General features: G+C 49.4%; 2 protein-coding genes across 2 annotated transcripts; both read left to right on the top strand.

Moving 5' to 3' along the window:
* Positions 1-6202: 6202 nt before the first annotated feature.
* K452DRAFT_363229 (uncharacterized protein) lies at positions 6203-7731 on the top strand. Its single transcript, XM_033546559.1, has 2 exons — positions 6203-7168; positions 7226-7731. Exons 1-2 carry the CDS (start codon positions 6248-6250, stop codon positions 7547-7549), a joined length of 1245 nt encoding a protein of 414 aa, XP_033391052.1. The 5' UTR covers positions 6203-6247; the 3' UTR covers positions 7550-7731.
* Positions 7732-9037: 1306 nt separating this feature from the next.
* Positions 9038-11932, top strand: K452DRAFT_323117 (uncharacterized protein). Its single transcript, XM_033544607.1, has 6 exons — positions 9038-10343; positions 10399-10561; positions 10615-10776; positions 10827-10892; positions 10945-11142; positions 11203-11932. Exons 1-6 carry the CDS (start codon positions 9384-9386, stop codon positions 11721-11723), a joined length of 2070 nt encoding a protein of 689 aa, XP_033391051.1. The 5' UTR covers positions 9038-9383; the 3' UTR covers positions 11724-11932.
* Positions 11933-12202: the final 270 nt, after the last annotated feature.

Genomic DNA, 12202 nt, shown 5'->3' with positions numbered 1-12202 from the left:
GTCCTAAACGGACCGTCCGTCATAGTTTCCAACTGCATATAGACGTAAAACGAATCAATTAATCAATCAATCAATCAATCAAGATCCCGGATATTAAGCAACGTAGCTAGCTTCTAGCTACCTACTAACTCTAAACGCTAGTTCAGCTCAATAGACTACTTCACAGTGGTTTCAACGGCGCCTACGGCTCGAACTCTTGCAGAATAATAGTAAGCAAGCCGAGAGCTTTAGCAGCGTGATAGGCTCTCGCTAGGCCATGAGGTATAACATCAACAATAAACTATCTTCTTTTCCAATTTTCGCTTTGAATATTGTCGTAAAAACGGCGGCTGACACTTAACAACTACATGCTTAAGCCATGCGGTTCATATTAATATATCGATTTCGCTTCCGGGTATCAGAAGTGTAATAAGGTTTTACCACTAAACCACGAATCGAAGATTCACAGAGGCTGGCCATACATATATCTTCTTCTTCACGGCTATATACGTGCAAGCCTTCTACTTTGAAACCGTAGAGACGTGCAAAAGTACTCATCTATATATTCTAATAATTCTATTCACCCTCTGCGCCATCTTAGTAGGGTACTCCTAAGGTAAACCACCGCGGATTAATGTATTAAACAAGAATATATTTTCCGTACACAAAGTACGCACAAGGAAAGCTATTACCAACCCCTCAAATCCGCATCTAATCCAACGTGCGGGCGTCTGCCTGGCTATATGTAGGCTGTAAGAGGGTAAGCGGAAGTAGAAGCGGAAGTAGCAGCCTCTTACTCGCTCGAATAGCAGCAGCAGCAGGCAGGTAAATAGGAGTAACGGAAGGCAGCGCGGCGATGGCAGATATACGCGTCGCTCGCTTTGGTTTAGCGCTGCTTGGCTTGGCTTGCTGCCCTAGTACTACTACTACTACCGCCGCTCGCCTCCTGTGCCGGAAGGCTACTCGCTCGCGACCCTCCCTCGTCGACCAACTGCCTCCGCGCTCCACCCTCGCCCGTCCCATCCCGTCCTACTTGCGCATCTCTCGCCGCGCGCCCGTATATATACGAGCTGGCTCTTCCGCCGCTCCCGCCTCTTCGGTCGGCCCGCACGCGTACACCACCCTGCGCTGCTGATGCTTGGATTGGATGGGACATACATACATACTGGGCTGAGCTGAGCTGAAGGCAGGCCGTCTACCTTCTCGGCGCGCGTCCTCGCCGGCGCACGCCCGCCTTGCCTTTACCTTTACCTCCTCCGCAGCACGGAGACTTTCGCATATACTATCCCGCTTTCATCAAGCAGCTGAACATTTATAAGACAATATCGTGCGCCGTATAGAGATACGAGCATCTTTTTCTATTGTTTTTCGTATTTGTTCCTACCGATTTTTATTCCTATCAATTTCGTTCTTTTCAATTTTGTTCCTGTCAATTTCGTTCCTGCCAATTTGGTACTCAATTGCTCTGCTTGTACAATCTCAAACAACGAGCCCAAGAGTTTAATCACGAATTTACGGAACCAAGACCAATCATCAGATCGTGATGAAGAGGAAGTCGTACTTACCAGCGTAGAGAGCTATTCGACTACTCTTCCGGCGACACCTCTCGCGGCCAGCTACAAATCGCCTCCAGCCGACCCGCCAAGTTCTCCATACCGACAACGAGCCTCGCGTACTCCATCTCCTCGACATACCAAACACTGAGCTTGATACAGCCCATCAGCTCCTCCCACACGTCGCCCTGCGCCGTCGCCAAAAGGTCGCTGTCTTCCTGGCTGCGGCCCGTCGCCCTATCACCCCACACTTTAAGGTTTGCGCGAAGCTCGTCTTCGACAATAGGGCCGTAGACAGGGTCGATGGACGCAGTAACCTGCGCCTAGTTGATGCGGCTCCATGCCGCTGCGGCAGCGTAGCCAAGCGTCGCCCGCTCCGCCGCTTCCCTGCGCGTCTCGTCGTTCTCCTGCACGTACTCGGCCGGGTCGTAGAACGTCTCGACGCACCCGCTAACGGGGCAGCAGTAGCCGTTGCGCTGGTACGCGCGCAGGCGCAGCTTCATCATCAGGCAGGACAGGTGCAGTGGGTGCTCTGGGCAGGCGACTGAGATGGCGCGAGATGTGAGTGATAGCGGGAAGTTAGGCGGATCGTCCGATGCTGGGAGGGGGAAGACAGCGCGCTCAACTAGCGGCCGCTTACAGATATAACAGTCGATAGGTGCTTCGCCGGCGGGCTAGTAGAAGTAGCCGCTTTTCTCGTGCGCTTTTTCGACGTATTCTTAGTGGCGGATGGGCGGGTTAGGCTAGGGGTAGTCTACGGGCTCGGTGGGTACAGATATCGATATAGTAAATATTGACAGTGTACTTTAGTATAGTTGGGTTGCGAATTCCTGCGTAGTAAGTTTATCCGTCTAGGAGTTGTTCCTACTGTTTGTACTATATTGGTTAGAAGCTGCTGTAGTATTAAGATATATACTGGCGGACCGATATTGTTTCAAGATAATATAAGTTCTATTAGTACCGTGGTAACGCTTTGTTAAAGGACACTAATAATTGTAGCGGTAAATTTCTAGTATTGTTTCGAGTTCGCTGAAAGGACAAGAAGCGAACGGTCTTTGAAGATGAAAGGAAAAATGATCAAAGTGTGAACGAGTCACTGATATAAAGAAAGAAAGTGTAAGCTTGTGGACACAACTGCCCTGCTAAAGTTTATGCATTTCAGCAGTTAATGTTCCTATAGAGCCACAGCAATGCATATTTCCGAATCTCCTAATTCAGAATGCTTCTTACGTGCTCGTACACCACTCCGATTCTTCTTTGTTTGAAGATGATTGCCTTCGGCCATCGCAACCTGAGAAGATTCACCGGCCTCTCTTGGTTTACTGAATAATTATACAGACAGCTCTGTAGAACGGCCGTCCATGACGAGCGAGAATGCATAGCAGAGCTTATAGCTTAAGCGCGTGGGCTCGCAGCCTTGAAAAATCACTGTGCCTTAATGCCGTATACACGCGGAACCTGCGCCAGTGCACTAGTTCGTCGAGACGTATATGGATCCTCCCATCATTTGCAACTTAAGCTGGGCAGTGAAGATTGAGAGATTTGGCTCCGTGATTGGTTGCTACGCAGCTCGAATCTACAAAAGGGCTCGCTGTAAAGACAAAAAACCCGACGCACGGATACCGTACACGATACCTGGAAGAGAACTAGGAAGGGATGCTATCTTTTAGTAGGGGCGGAATAGTTGTGTTGCGTAGCAGAATCTCGAGCAAAGCGTCAGTGATGAAAGGCTAACAGCAAGCCTACCTCATCGTCCCGGACGCTAATAATTACCTTTCACCACTCTAGAAAAAGCGATCCCTCTGCCAGAGACCCTACTGTTTCATTCTCAAGGGGTTTGTTGCCGCTCCATCCTCCCGAAAGTATGCGACCCATTTCTTGCTTAATGTCCAGTGGAGATTTCTTGGAACTCGTAGTGATGTGCATACTATAACGCTCCTAAGCAGCTACGCGGTACATCTCCGACTATACGTTTGAGATCGAGTTGTTCCCTGCTGTTGAAAGTCTTTGCCTGCTTTCCAATTTCGGCAGTGGCGTTTGCTGAGTCCATGCCTACAAACATGTGTTTCTAGATACCGCCGACTGAGCGTGACATGGCTGGAGTTTTGCAGAGACTAGGCACTTTCTTTGAGTGCAGCAGGCTCATATTTACGAGGATCCTTCTTGCCGAATCGGCGTTTGCAACATTCGGAAGACACAAAAGACTTGATTAAGGCGGCCGGCTAGTCTCAATCCAGAGCTGTACGCTAGTGGAATCCGTTAATGTAGTAAGTAATGTGCAGTATGTCTGGAACAAGTTGCGAGAAGGTCAGCGCTTGTACACTACAATATTAGTTTGCGGTACCACCCTCAAAACATTATTTGCAGACATTCTGTCTTCCGGCAAGGCCAAAACTTCTACAGTCTTTTAGGCCAGCTAATTGTATGTGTATTGCGCATCAAACAATAAAAGAATCGGTTTTAGTGAAGCTATTCAGTATCATGCTTTTGTAATTAGTTCTATTTCAAAAGATCCCGTGCTTCGGGGGTGGTATTCGGTAAAGTTACTCTTATTCAGGATAGACTTTGGACGTCAAACTTTTAACTTGCTACTTACTACCTACAGGTACATGAACGGAGCTGCCGCGTTCTAAATGAACGTTAGCGTTGTGTGGACGACAAATTCTGTCTCACAAATAATTATCGAGTCGGATCGACCTTTTCCACATACTTCGCAGACTTGTATAGGTTGCATAACGAATTCGAGACTTCTGAAGCAAAATCCCAGGCAGGCCAGTGTCTTCAAGAACTTGTACTTGAATTACGGCTATAAGATTTCAAATAACTCGGCGTGCGTCAAACTGCTACCAGATCTCTGCTGACATAACGAGCTGTCCCGTAGTTTGAATGGAATCGAAAAGTAGAACATAAATGTTGAATTAAGGGTAGCGAGTACACCTGTTCTATCGTTGGCACACATGTTCCGTCGTTGGTACACATGTTCCGCCCCTGGCACACGTATGCTAAACCGAGCACACATGTGCCCTAGGCGGTTATTATCACTCCTTTTAGTCTGTGGCGATTATTAATTCTTAACTGTGACTCGCAAAAGCTTAGTGCTGCTGTCTACGAACAAATCAAGACTCGTTCTCGGCATAATAACTATTCCACTGAGTACATTCGACGTTCTTGTTGACCAAAAGAGACGTGCATCGTAGTTAAGATACAGCAGGATCCCCCAGGCAAGGGTTGGTGGAATTAGTTTGCTATAAATGTCTACATGTGCTTAAAAGCCGCAGCGGATTGCTAATGTAAGTATATGTATCTAAGCGGCACAGGTTGGAGCCGCTTAAAGACCGAAGACAGTTTCCAGCCGCGTAGAAAATGGAATAGATTGGGAAATTTGTATTGGGTCAAGGCAATGGAAAGCAATGCATAGCAGTCTGAGCAAAGTTTGGCCGGAGAGGCCGCCTTGGTGAGGTACTTATACTGATCAGTGCTCCAGCTCGATATGTCGAACCTACATTGTAGCTCCTAGTCGTAAGCAGAGCTGTCTTTTCTGTCAGGATTGCTTTGATTTGTGTTTGGTTGTGTGTTTCCGGATGCAGCCTGCTTTCTTTCTCAGCAAGATCCGATAGTAGTAGCAGCGGCGGCGGCGATGGTTACGAAGGAGGAGCACGTAGAGTAGGCGCTCGATTTTCAATTTCCGATCTGGATACTATAATGGACCAGCTAATCGAGGGTGATTTTCACAGTGGATTCACCGTTCTTCTATTCTTTCTGCTTAGGCTTCGGCCTGGACAGATCGCAATAGCAAGGTTTCCGGCTACACTAACCGTTAATATACCCATTTCGAGATGCAGACATGCTTCGGATTGTCTATAAGTTTTCCCTGTGCATTTGAGGGAAGTTGTGCCATCGGCGGGCGGTATGGCCGTATGTAACGCAAAGATGTGAAGAACTGTAAGCCAACATTTCTTCAAGGAAAACTATAAATGGACTAAAAGAAACTACAGGTTTCATGGTTCAGTATCACGACTTTACTTGATGCAAATGCTTCCGTTTAGCCGTACTGTCCCCAACGTCCCTTCTTACCAATTAAGCTTCAATTTCGGTTGGAATCCCAACGCTTCCGATTTGAAGACCTCAGCAGTATATTGCGCAATCGGTGCACCATGGTTCTACTGGTGATCCTCCAGTAATTCCTCTTTCTAACGGTATGTTTTGTTCGCAAGAGCTCGCCGCGGAAAAGCCAACACGACAGCACTCAGCAGACCAGCTGCTAGCCCAAACCTCTATCCATCCCAAGCTCTTAGCCATTCACACTGGCCGTATATATTTCTCCCATTCTATATCTCGTTATTCGCGAAGGTTGCGGTAGGGACGAGCGCGGGCGCGGGCGTGGGCGTATGTGCGAACGGGCATGGCTTCGGCCTCAAGCTCGACTTCTAAGCCCAAGCATGAGATGAGGTTCTGATGCGTACTGGAATAGATGAAGGCCTGTGAGGGGAGGGGGTATTCTGCATTGCTATAGGTATGGAAGCTGTGGGAGAGCGTTGGGACGCTGAACGCTCCTCCGCTCCTCCGCACTCGTGGCACAGAGTCATTTTCGCCGACAACCCCAGATCCCACGACTCGTGCGTCTTTTCTCGGTCGCAACAACGAAACGCTCCATCGCATCACAACGGGCCCGCGACCTCCAGGCCTCATGCCCGTCCACAACAGCCGACCGCATCATGTCCACGCCTCCGAGCTCCTCTCCTCCTAGCTTTAAATCCTGTCCGCTCAAGGCCACGGCCAAAGACCAGACCCCCGCTCCGCCTCGCCCGCCGCTCCCGCTGTCTCCCGCTCTCACCAGCTCGCCTGGCGATGACGCCTTGTCGGAACCACAGCGCGTCAGCGTCCCGGGCCTCATTCGCATACTCAAGCACATCAAAGGGAGGGGGTCGTGGAAGCACCCGTCGCCTGAGTGGGCCAGATACCGCGTGTCAGTCGCCGAGTACTACGAGCTGCTTCGGCGGATTGACGAGGACAACTCGGTCAAGGATTGGTTTGAAGACAAGGTCCGTTACGACTACAGTAGCATTGACGAGGAATTTGTCCTCCGCATGGGCAATACTGCGCTCCATGAGTGCCTCGGTTATAATGTCTTTCAGCGGATAAATGCCAAGCTCGACTTGCTAAAGGCCGAACACCCTGCTGAGCTTGGTACCATACTCGCAGGAGTGCTCTTTGGCGCAAACATTAGCATCCCTCTTAAACCAAGCGTCGACTCTGATTCCGACTCCAGCCTGGATGAGCTCAATCCCGAGGCCGATCCATTCACGTCTCGCCAGCCTCCAAAACAAGAGTCCTCACACCATAAATGCCCAGACAGCAGGACACCTGACGGGCTGTTTAAGTACGAGGCTGCACAATACCCTTCCATGGTATTTGAGGTAAGCTACAGCCAAAAGCGCGAACATCTGCCCCAGATTGCAGACGACTACTTCTCCGGCACGCGCGGCAGCATTCGTGCCGTAGTCAACCTGGACGTTGACTACACGCCACCTCAGAAGGGAAGGGTGGGAAATCCACCGGCAAAGAAAGCCAGCGTCTCCGTCTGGCGTCTAAAGGAATTTCCCGAGTATAGGGAGACTACTCTGGAGCAGGAACATGTACGCTTCCCTTATCTCCTTCCTTCTTTCTTTCCATAGCTGACGAATTCTTCATAGGTATATCGCACGAAATCCGGATCCCTCCGTCCTGGCATTCTTAGCCTACCTCTTACAGACTTTGTCCCCCAAAAGGTTCTCAAAACCTTTCCAGAAGCAACACGTATCCTCGCCGCCAACACCACCGTTGACCTCTCTCACGCCGAGCTCTACGAGGACCTCAACAAAGCTCTGGAATGGCACGAGCAAACCATTCTCGACAATGGAATAAAGGAGGATGAAGGAAAGCCGATTCGGAAGCGAAAGCGAGACTCGGAGGAAAGGGAGGAGAGGAAGGCTGCGAGGATAGACAACGCGGATAAGACCTTCAATGGTACTCCGTAGTCAGAGGGTGCGAGGTTTGTTGATTCTTTCGCATCAGCCGGGCCGGCCCAGGAAATGATGTTTTTGTATGTATTTAGATACCCCGGAGCGAGATTCACCGCCCAACGAAACAATGACGATGACACGGAGTGGAGGAACAAAACCAGTTGAGATAATTCATAGCATGTATGCGTTTCAAGGCTTTTTCATCCATACACAGGATATAGAATGCTCTTTGTCCAGCTACTTGCCCGTTTGTATTCTTCACGTCTCCGAAGATTCGAAACAACATGATATTATCCTCGTCTCTATGGTAAACCCTTTCGCATTCACGAAGGAACATGAGGCCAATCATCCGGCAGTGCCGGCACGGACGTAGTTACAACAATAGCCCTGAGACTGACCGGTATCATCACAGCAAGCAGCCAATTACACTCGTCTGTCCGTGTGGTTACATCACCTCCCTTTGGCTGCACCACCAACCACGACGAGCGAACTGGCGTCGCGCCAATCGGCCCGCCCCGAAGGACGGCGCACTTGTGCCCCTGAGGCGCGAGCTCTCTGCGCTTGGTGCCCGAGCTTATTTTGACGTCTGAAGTTTGACTGGCGAGCTGCGGAATGAGATTATGCGCGCGCGAGCGCGATGCGGCGGGGTGTTTCAGCCTTTGCGACCAGGGCGTCGATGCGTTGTTCTCGTACGGAACATTTGGGCCGAGGTCTGCGTGACTCGTGGCTTCTCCAGGCGTCTAGATTACTGACTGCTGCTTGGCTGCGCGGAAACGGGTGAGGAGGCTGTGTGTACCGGCGCTGCTGAACGCCATATGAGGCCACGCAACCCCCCCTCACTTCTCTCATGTTCGCCCGCGGGCGCTAATCGATGGGAAAAGCGGCATCCACCATCCACATAACGTGGGGGCCAATCACGCAGTGACCCCCTGCGCAAGCACCCCAAGTTTGATGTCCAACAACATAGTTACCCAGTCCGACCACCCGCATGCCCAGCAGCCAGCGATCGACGCAGGCCCTATGCGGCTCATATGCAGCCTGTACGCCAGTTTTCGCGACGTTCAAAGTTGTGCTGCTTTGGGAAACGCACAGCGACCGGCGGGCGCGTTGTTGGCGCGCAGGTGGGTCTCTCCGCTCACTCCCGAATCCCCGGCCACGCGGACACACCGACGAAGAGAAGCATCTGTCTTCCGTGGCCAGACCCTGCGTCCATGAACGCCTATCCACATACATACAAGCCGACTTCTTATACGGTCTAGAAGCATCGTCCACTTTTCATCAAATCCGGTGACTTGATCTGCGGTCTGGCTCCTTTCCGATCGTATTGGAGTGCAACTCATCTACGTGGATGTAAAAATAGAAGGGAAACGCAGTACTGTCACTTGACGCGTCACGCCACTGAATTTAGATGCACTCGCGAAAAAATGTAAGATCGGGTCTCGTTTGGTATGCCTACTTCTGTACTCTGTAAGTAGGAAAAAATTATTTGGGCATCCTTGATCGCAAAGAGACACAGACCAATGATCAGTGGTACCTGTTGCCTAGCGTGCCTAGCTGGGCATTACTGCCTTTCTGCTATGCCATTAATGGCAAACGATGTACCGAAGTAGTGTGTGTGCGTTGGCATTTGCGAGTACATCAAACGAAAGCCCCGCCCGTTCCTAATCCGCTCGCTACCTAGTTGCAGATCACTGCAAAGCAAGATGAAACCACTAGTGGGGTTAATGAGAGATACAGATATAACTGTATAGATGCTCAGGAACGTTGTCTCGTTTTCCACCGAAGCAAGAAGCGTCCGGCTTTGACATCAGTTCACGTCTTCACAACCTCGTCGTCGGCTACCGCACCAATGGCGGATACCACTACCACTACCGAGACTCCAACTCTGGATGACGTCCTCCGCGTATTCTCAAGACCATCTGCACCCCGAACTGAGGATGTAAAGACACCGAAAGTACAGGCGCCCGGAGAACTCTGTCGCACAAAAACGCTCTACGAAGGCCGTTCCGTATGCGACTGCTGCATCAACTGGGCTGAGAGATTTCCAGACACGGTGAAAGAATCTTTCGAGAAAACCCCCGAGGTTAAGCAGCACGCCATCCTTGCCCGGATGAAGAAGAGCCACGGACCGAACAAGAAACCTCTGGAGCTGGATTCGATCGTCATTCAAAGCTCGCTGCTTAAGCCTGTCATGGAGGAAGTTCTCACACAATACCCTGGCGTAACCTTAACTCTGCAGAATCCCACGTTTTCTGCGCCTTTTAGGGAGTTCTTCCATCGCTTTGAACTTCTTGAGAAAAGCCTAGAGAAGCAGGAAGGCGACACACTCGCGCACACGCAACTATTGATTGACACCCTGAAACCGACCATCAGCGACATCCAACAGGCATCAAATGACCTCATCCAAAACGGGGTTATAACTTACGAATATCTTTGGACGCTTTTCCCTCCTGGTTCCCTTGTTTACCAAGTACTATCAGGCCAGCACTGCGTCTTTGAAGTTGGGAAGACCGACTACGATGAGAATACCAAGACGTTTGGCATCCAATGTAGAAACATTGACTGGGATGGCAAAATGTTCGGCTGGAAGTATTTTGTCCTCCAGATGGGATCTTTCTCCGGGACCAAGGCAATCAAAGATCTCGAGGTGTACCCTTTCAGCTATCACCAAACTTCGAATGATGTCGAAGCGTCATTATCAGCCAGAGGACGCAAATTTGTGTCTCTCCGGGGCACTCATTACAAAGCCTACCGAGGATTTATAGATCGCGTTGGCAGTAACACATTCAACACATGTTCTTCCTCATATGTAAGGAGAAAGCTGTGGTATCTGCGATCACAACGCATACTGACTTTTATATCAGGTCCAAGGTCGTATTGTTGTGGATGCAGAGACATTCTTTCAATATTCAAGTTTGTCCAAAACTTTGAAGCCGCTTGAGAAAGAAGACGAGGAGTTCTCTGAACGTCACTTTTTGCTATGTAGCGCAAAAGTAAAGGGATACAGTTTGGAAACGAAGACATGGGGTAAGCATATCCTCCCTTGATTTACTGCAGAAGGTATCCTAACATATTTAAAGGTCAGTTTGCCGTCGATGATGTATTTGATATCCAATGGAACGAGAACGCATTCACAGATTTGGTATTACCTGATGACAAAAAGCGGTTCATGTTGTCCATGGTACGGACGCAAATACACCATGACAAAGGGCGAGGTTTTGATGATATTGTTGAGGGAAAAGGTAGGTCTGTAATCATTATTCAAATCAACTTTACTAAACAACGGTAATAGGGGAAGGAACCTCGTTCCTGCTTACAGGGGAACCTGGAGTAGGAAAAACACTTACTGCGGAGTGCGGTACGTTCTTACTGCAAAGGCTTCTCTGTATGAAAAGCTGATTTTTGTGTAGTTGCCGAAAAAACAAGGACACCTTTGTATACTTTGAGCGCAGGAGAACTTGGCACTTCGACCAAGGACGTCGAGCACAATCTAGCCAAGGCACTTGATCTGTCGTACAGGTGGAAGGCCATTCTCTTACTGGACGAGAGCGACGTGTTCCTCGAACAGAGATTTGCAGATACCTTCGAGCGAAACCAAATGGTATCAAGTACGTCTGGTTTTGTTCTTTTCGTTGATGGTGGCTTCCTTTGTCTAACAGTTTGCGTAGTATTTCTCCGCATGCTCGAGTATCAGCGCGGTATTGTTTTCCTCACGTCCAATCGCCGCTCTGTCATTGACAAAGCCTTCCAATCTCGAATCGACTTTACGCTCCACCTCGCCAACCTGGATCCTCCATCCCGGCTCAAAATATGGAAATCTGTTCTCCAATGCGCCGACCCAGCAGCACAGTTTTCGGACGAACAGACAGAAGCCCTCTCGCAGCACCAGTTGAACGGAAGGGAAATCAGGAATGCTGTAAAATCAGCGCAGCTACTAGCAACTGACGAAGGGGCGGCCTTGAGTCTATCCCATGTAGATGCGGTTCTCAGGGTGACGCAAGAGCACAGGAAATGGGACGTCCCAAAGGTCCAGGCAAGCCAAGATCAATGGAAGCAGGATATCCCAAAGGTCCAGGAAAAACATCAAGATCAAGCCAGCCAGATCCGAACACGGCGGCGCTTCTCTAAAGACTTTAGGATCAAGAGGGTCTTGTCTGTATGGAAGCTCCAGATACTTGGAAGAATATAATGTAAAGATGTGTCACTGCTTCAGCTCCGCTCCCTGGTTTAATCCTGTAACTACATTACACCATCGCATCGCTCCGTAATTCTCATGTGGCATAGGCGCTGCGTACGTACACATTCTTTCGTTCGGAACTTTTTCACAATACCAACAACTTCTTGTGCGCTTGTATAAATGGGGGAGTTATAAGATACAAGGACGTTCTAACAGTAAAGCCTTTTCCTTACCGGGTAAGAACAACGGAACTAAGATACTTAAGACAAGGACTAATATCGCCCTCCCGTTCCAGAATGCCTCCTTAAGAAATCAGGCTTCCTTTTACTCCTGCATTGAAGATAGTACGATTAGTAGGTATTTCGCAAAGCCCCATTACGCATATCCTAGGTTAAACGTAAGCCCAAGATTTATTATGTCATGTAGGCTTTCCTTACACAACTCAAGCCATTGTATCGTGTTCTTGATACTTGATTCCGTATCTACAAAAG

This window comes from Aplosporella prunicola (assembly GCF_010093885.1).
Source record: "Aplosporella prunicola CBS 121167 unplaced genomic scaffold K452scaffold_126, whole genome shotgun sequence".
Lineage (NCBI taxonomy): Eukaryota > Fungi > Ascomycota > Dothideomycetes > Botryosphaeriales > Aplosporellaceae > Aplosporella > Aplosporella prunicola.
Note: the sequence above shows the minus strand (reverse complement) of the source record. Positions and strands in the feature narration are given on the sequence as shown.

What these genes read in the sequence shown, in the direction of transcription:
- K452DRAFT_363229 (XM_033546559.1), top strand. Translation starts at nt 6,248, where the DNA reads ATGTCCACGCCTCCGAGCTCCTCTCCTCCTAGCTTTAAATCCTGTCCG. An exon ending in CTACTCTGGAGCAGGAACAT is followed by an intron (nt 7,169 to 7,225) that starts GTACGCTTCCCT and finishes AATTCTTCATAG; the next exon opens with GTATATCGCACGAAATCCGG.
- K452DRAFT_323117 (XM_033544607.1), top strand. Translation starts at nt 9,384, where the DNA reads ATGGCGGATACCACTACCACTACCGAGACTCCAACTCTGGATGACGTC. An exon ending in TGATATTGTTGAGGGAAAAG is followed by an intron (nt 10,777 to 10,826) that starts GTAGGTCTGTAA and finishes CAACGGTAATAG; the next exon opens with GGGAAGGAACCTCGTTCCTG. An exon ending in AACACTTACTGCGGAGTGCG is followed by an intron (nt 10,893 to 10,944) that starts GTACGTTCTTAC and finishes ATTTTTGTGTAG; the next exon opens with TTGCCGAAAAAACAAGGACA.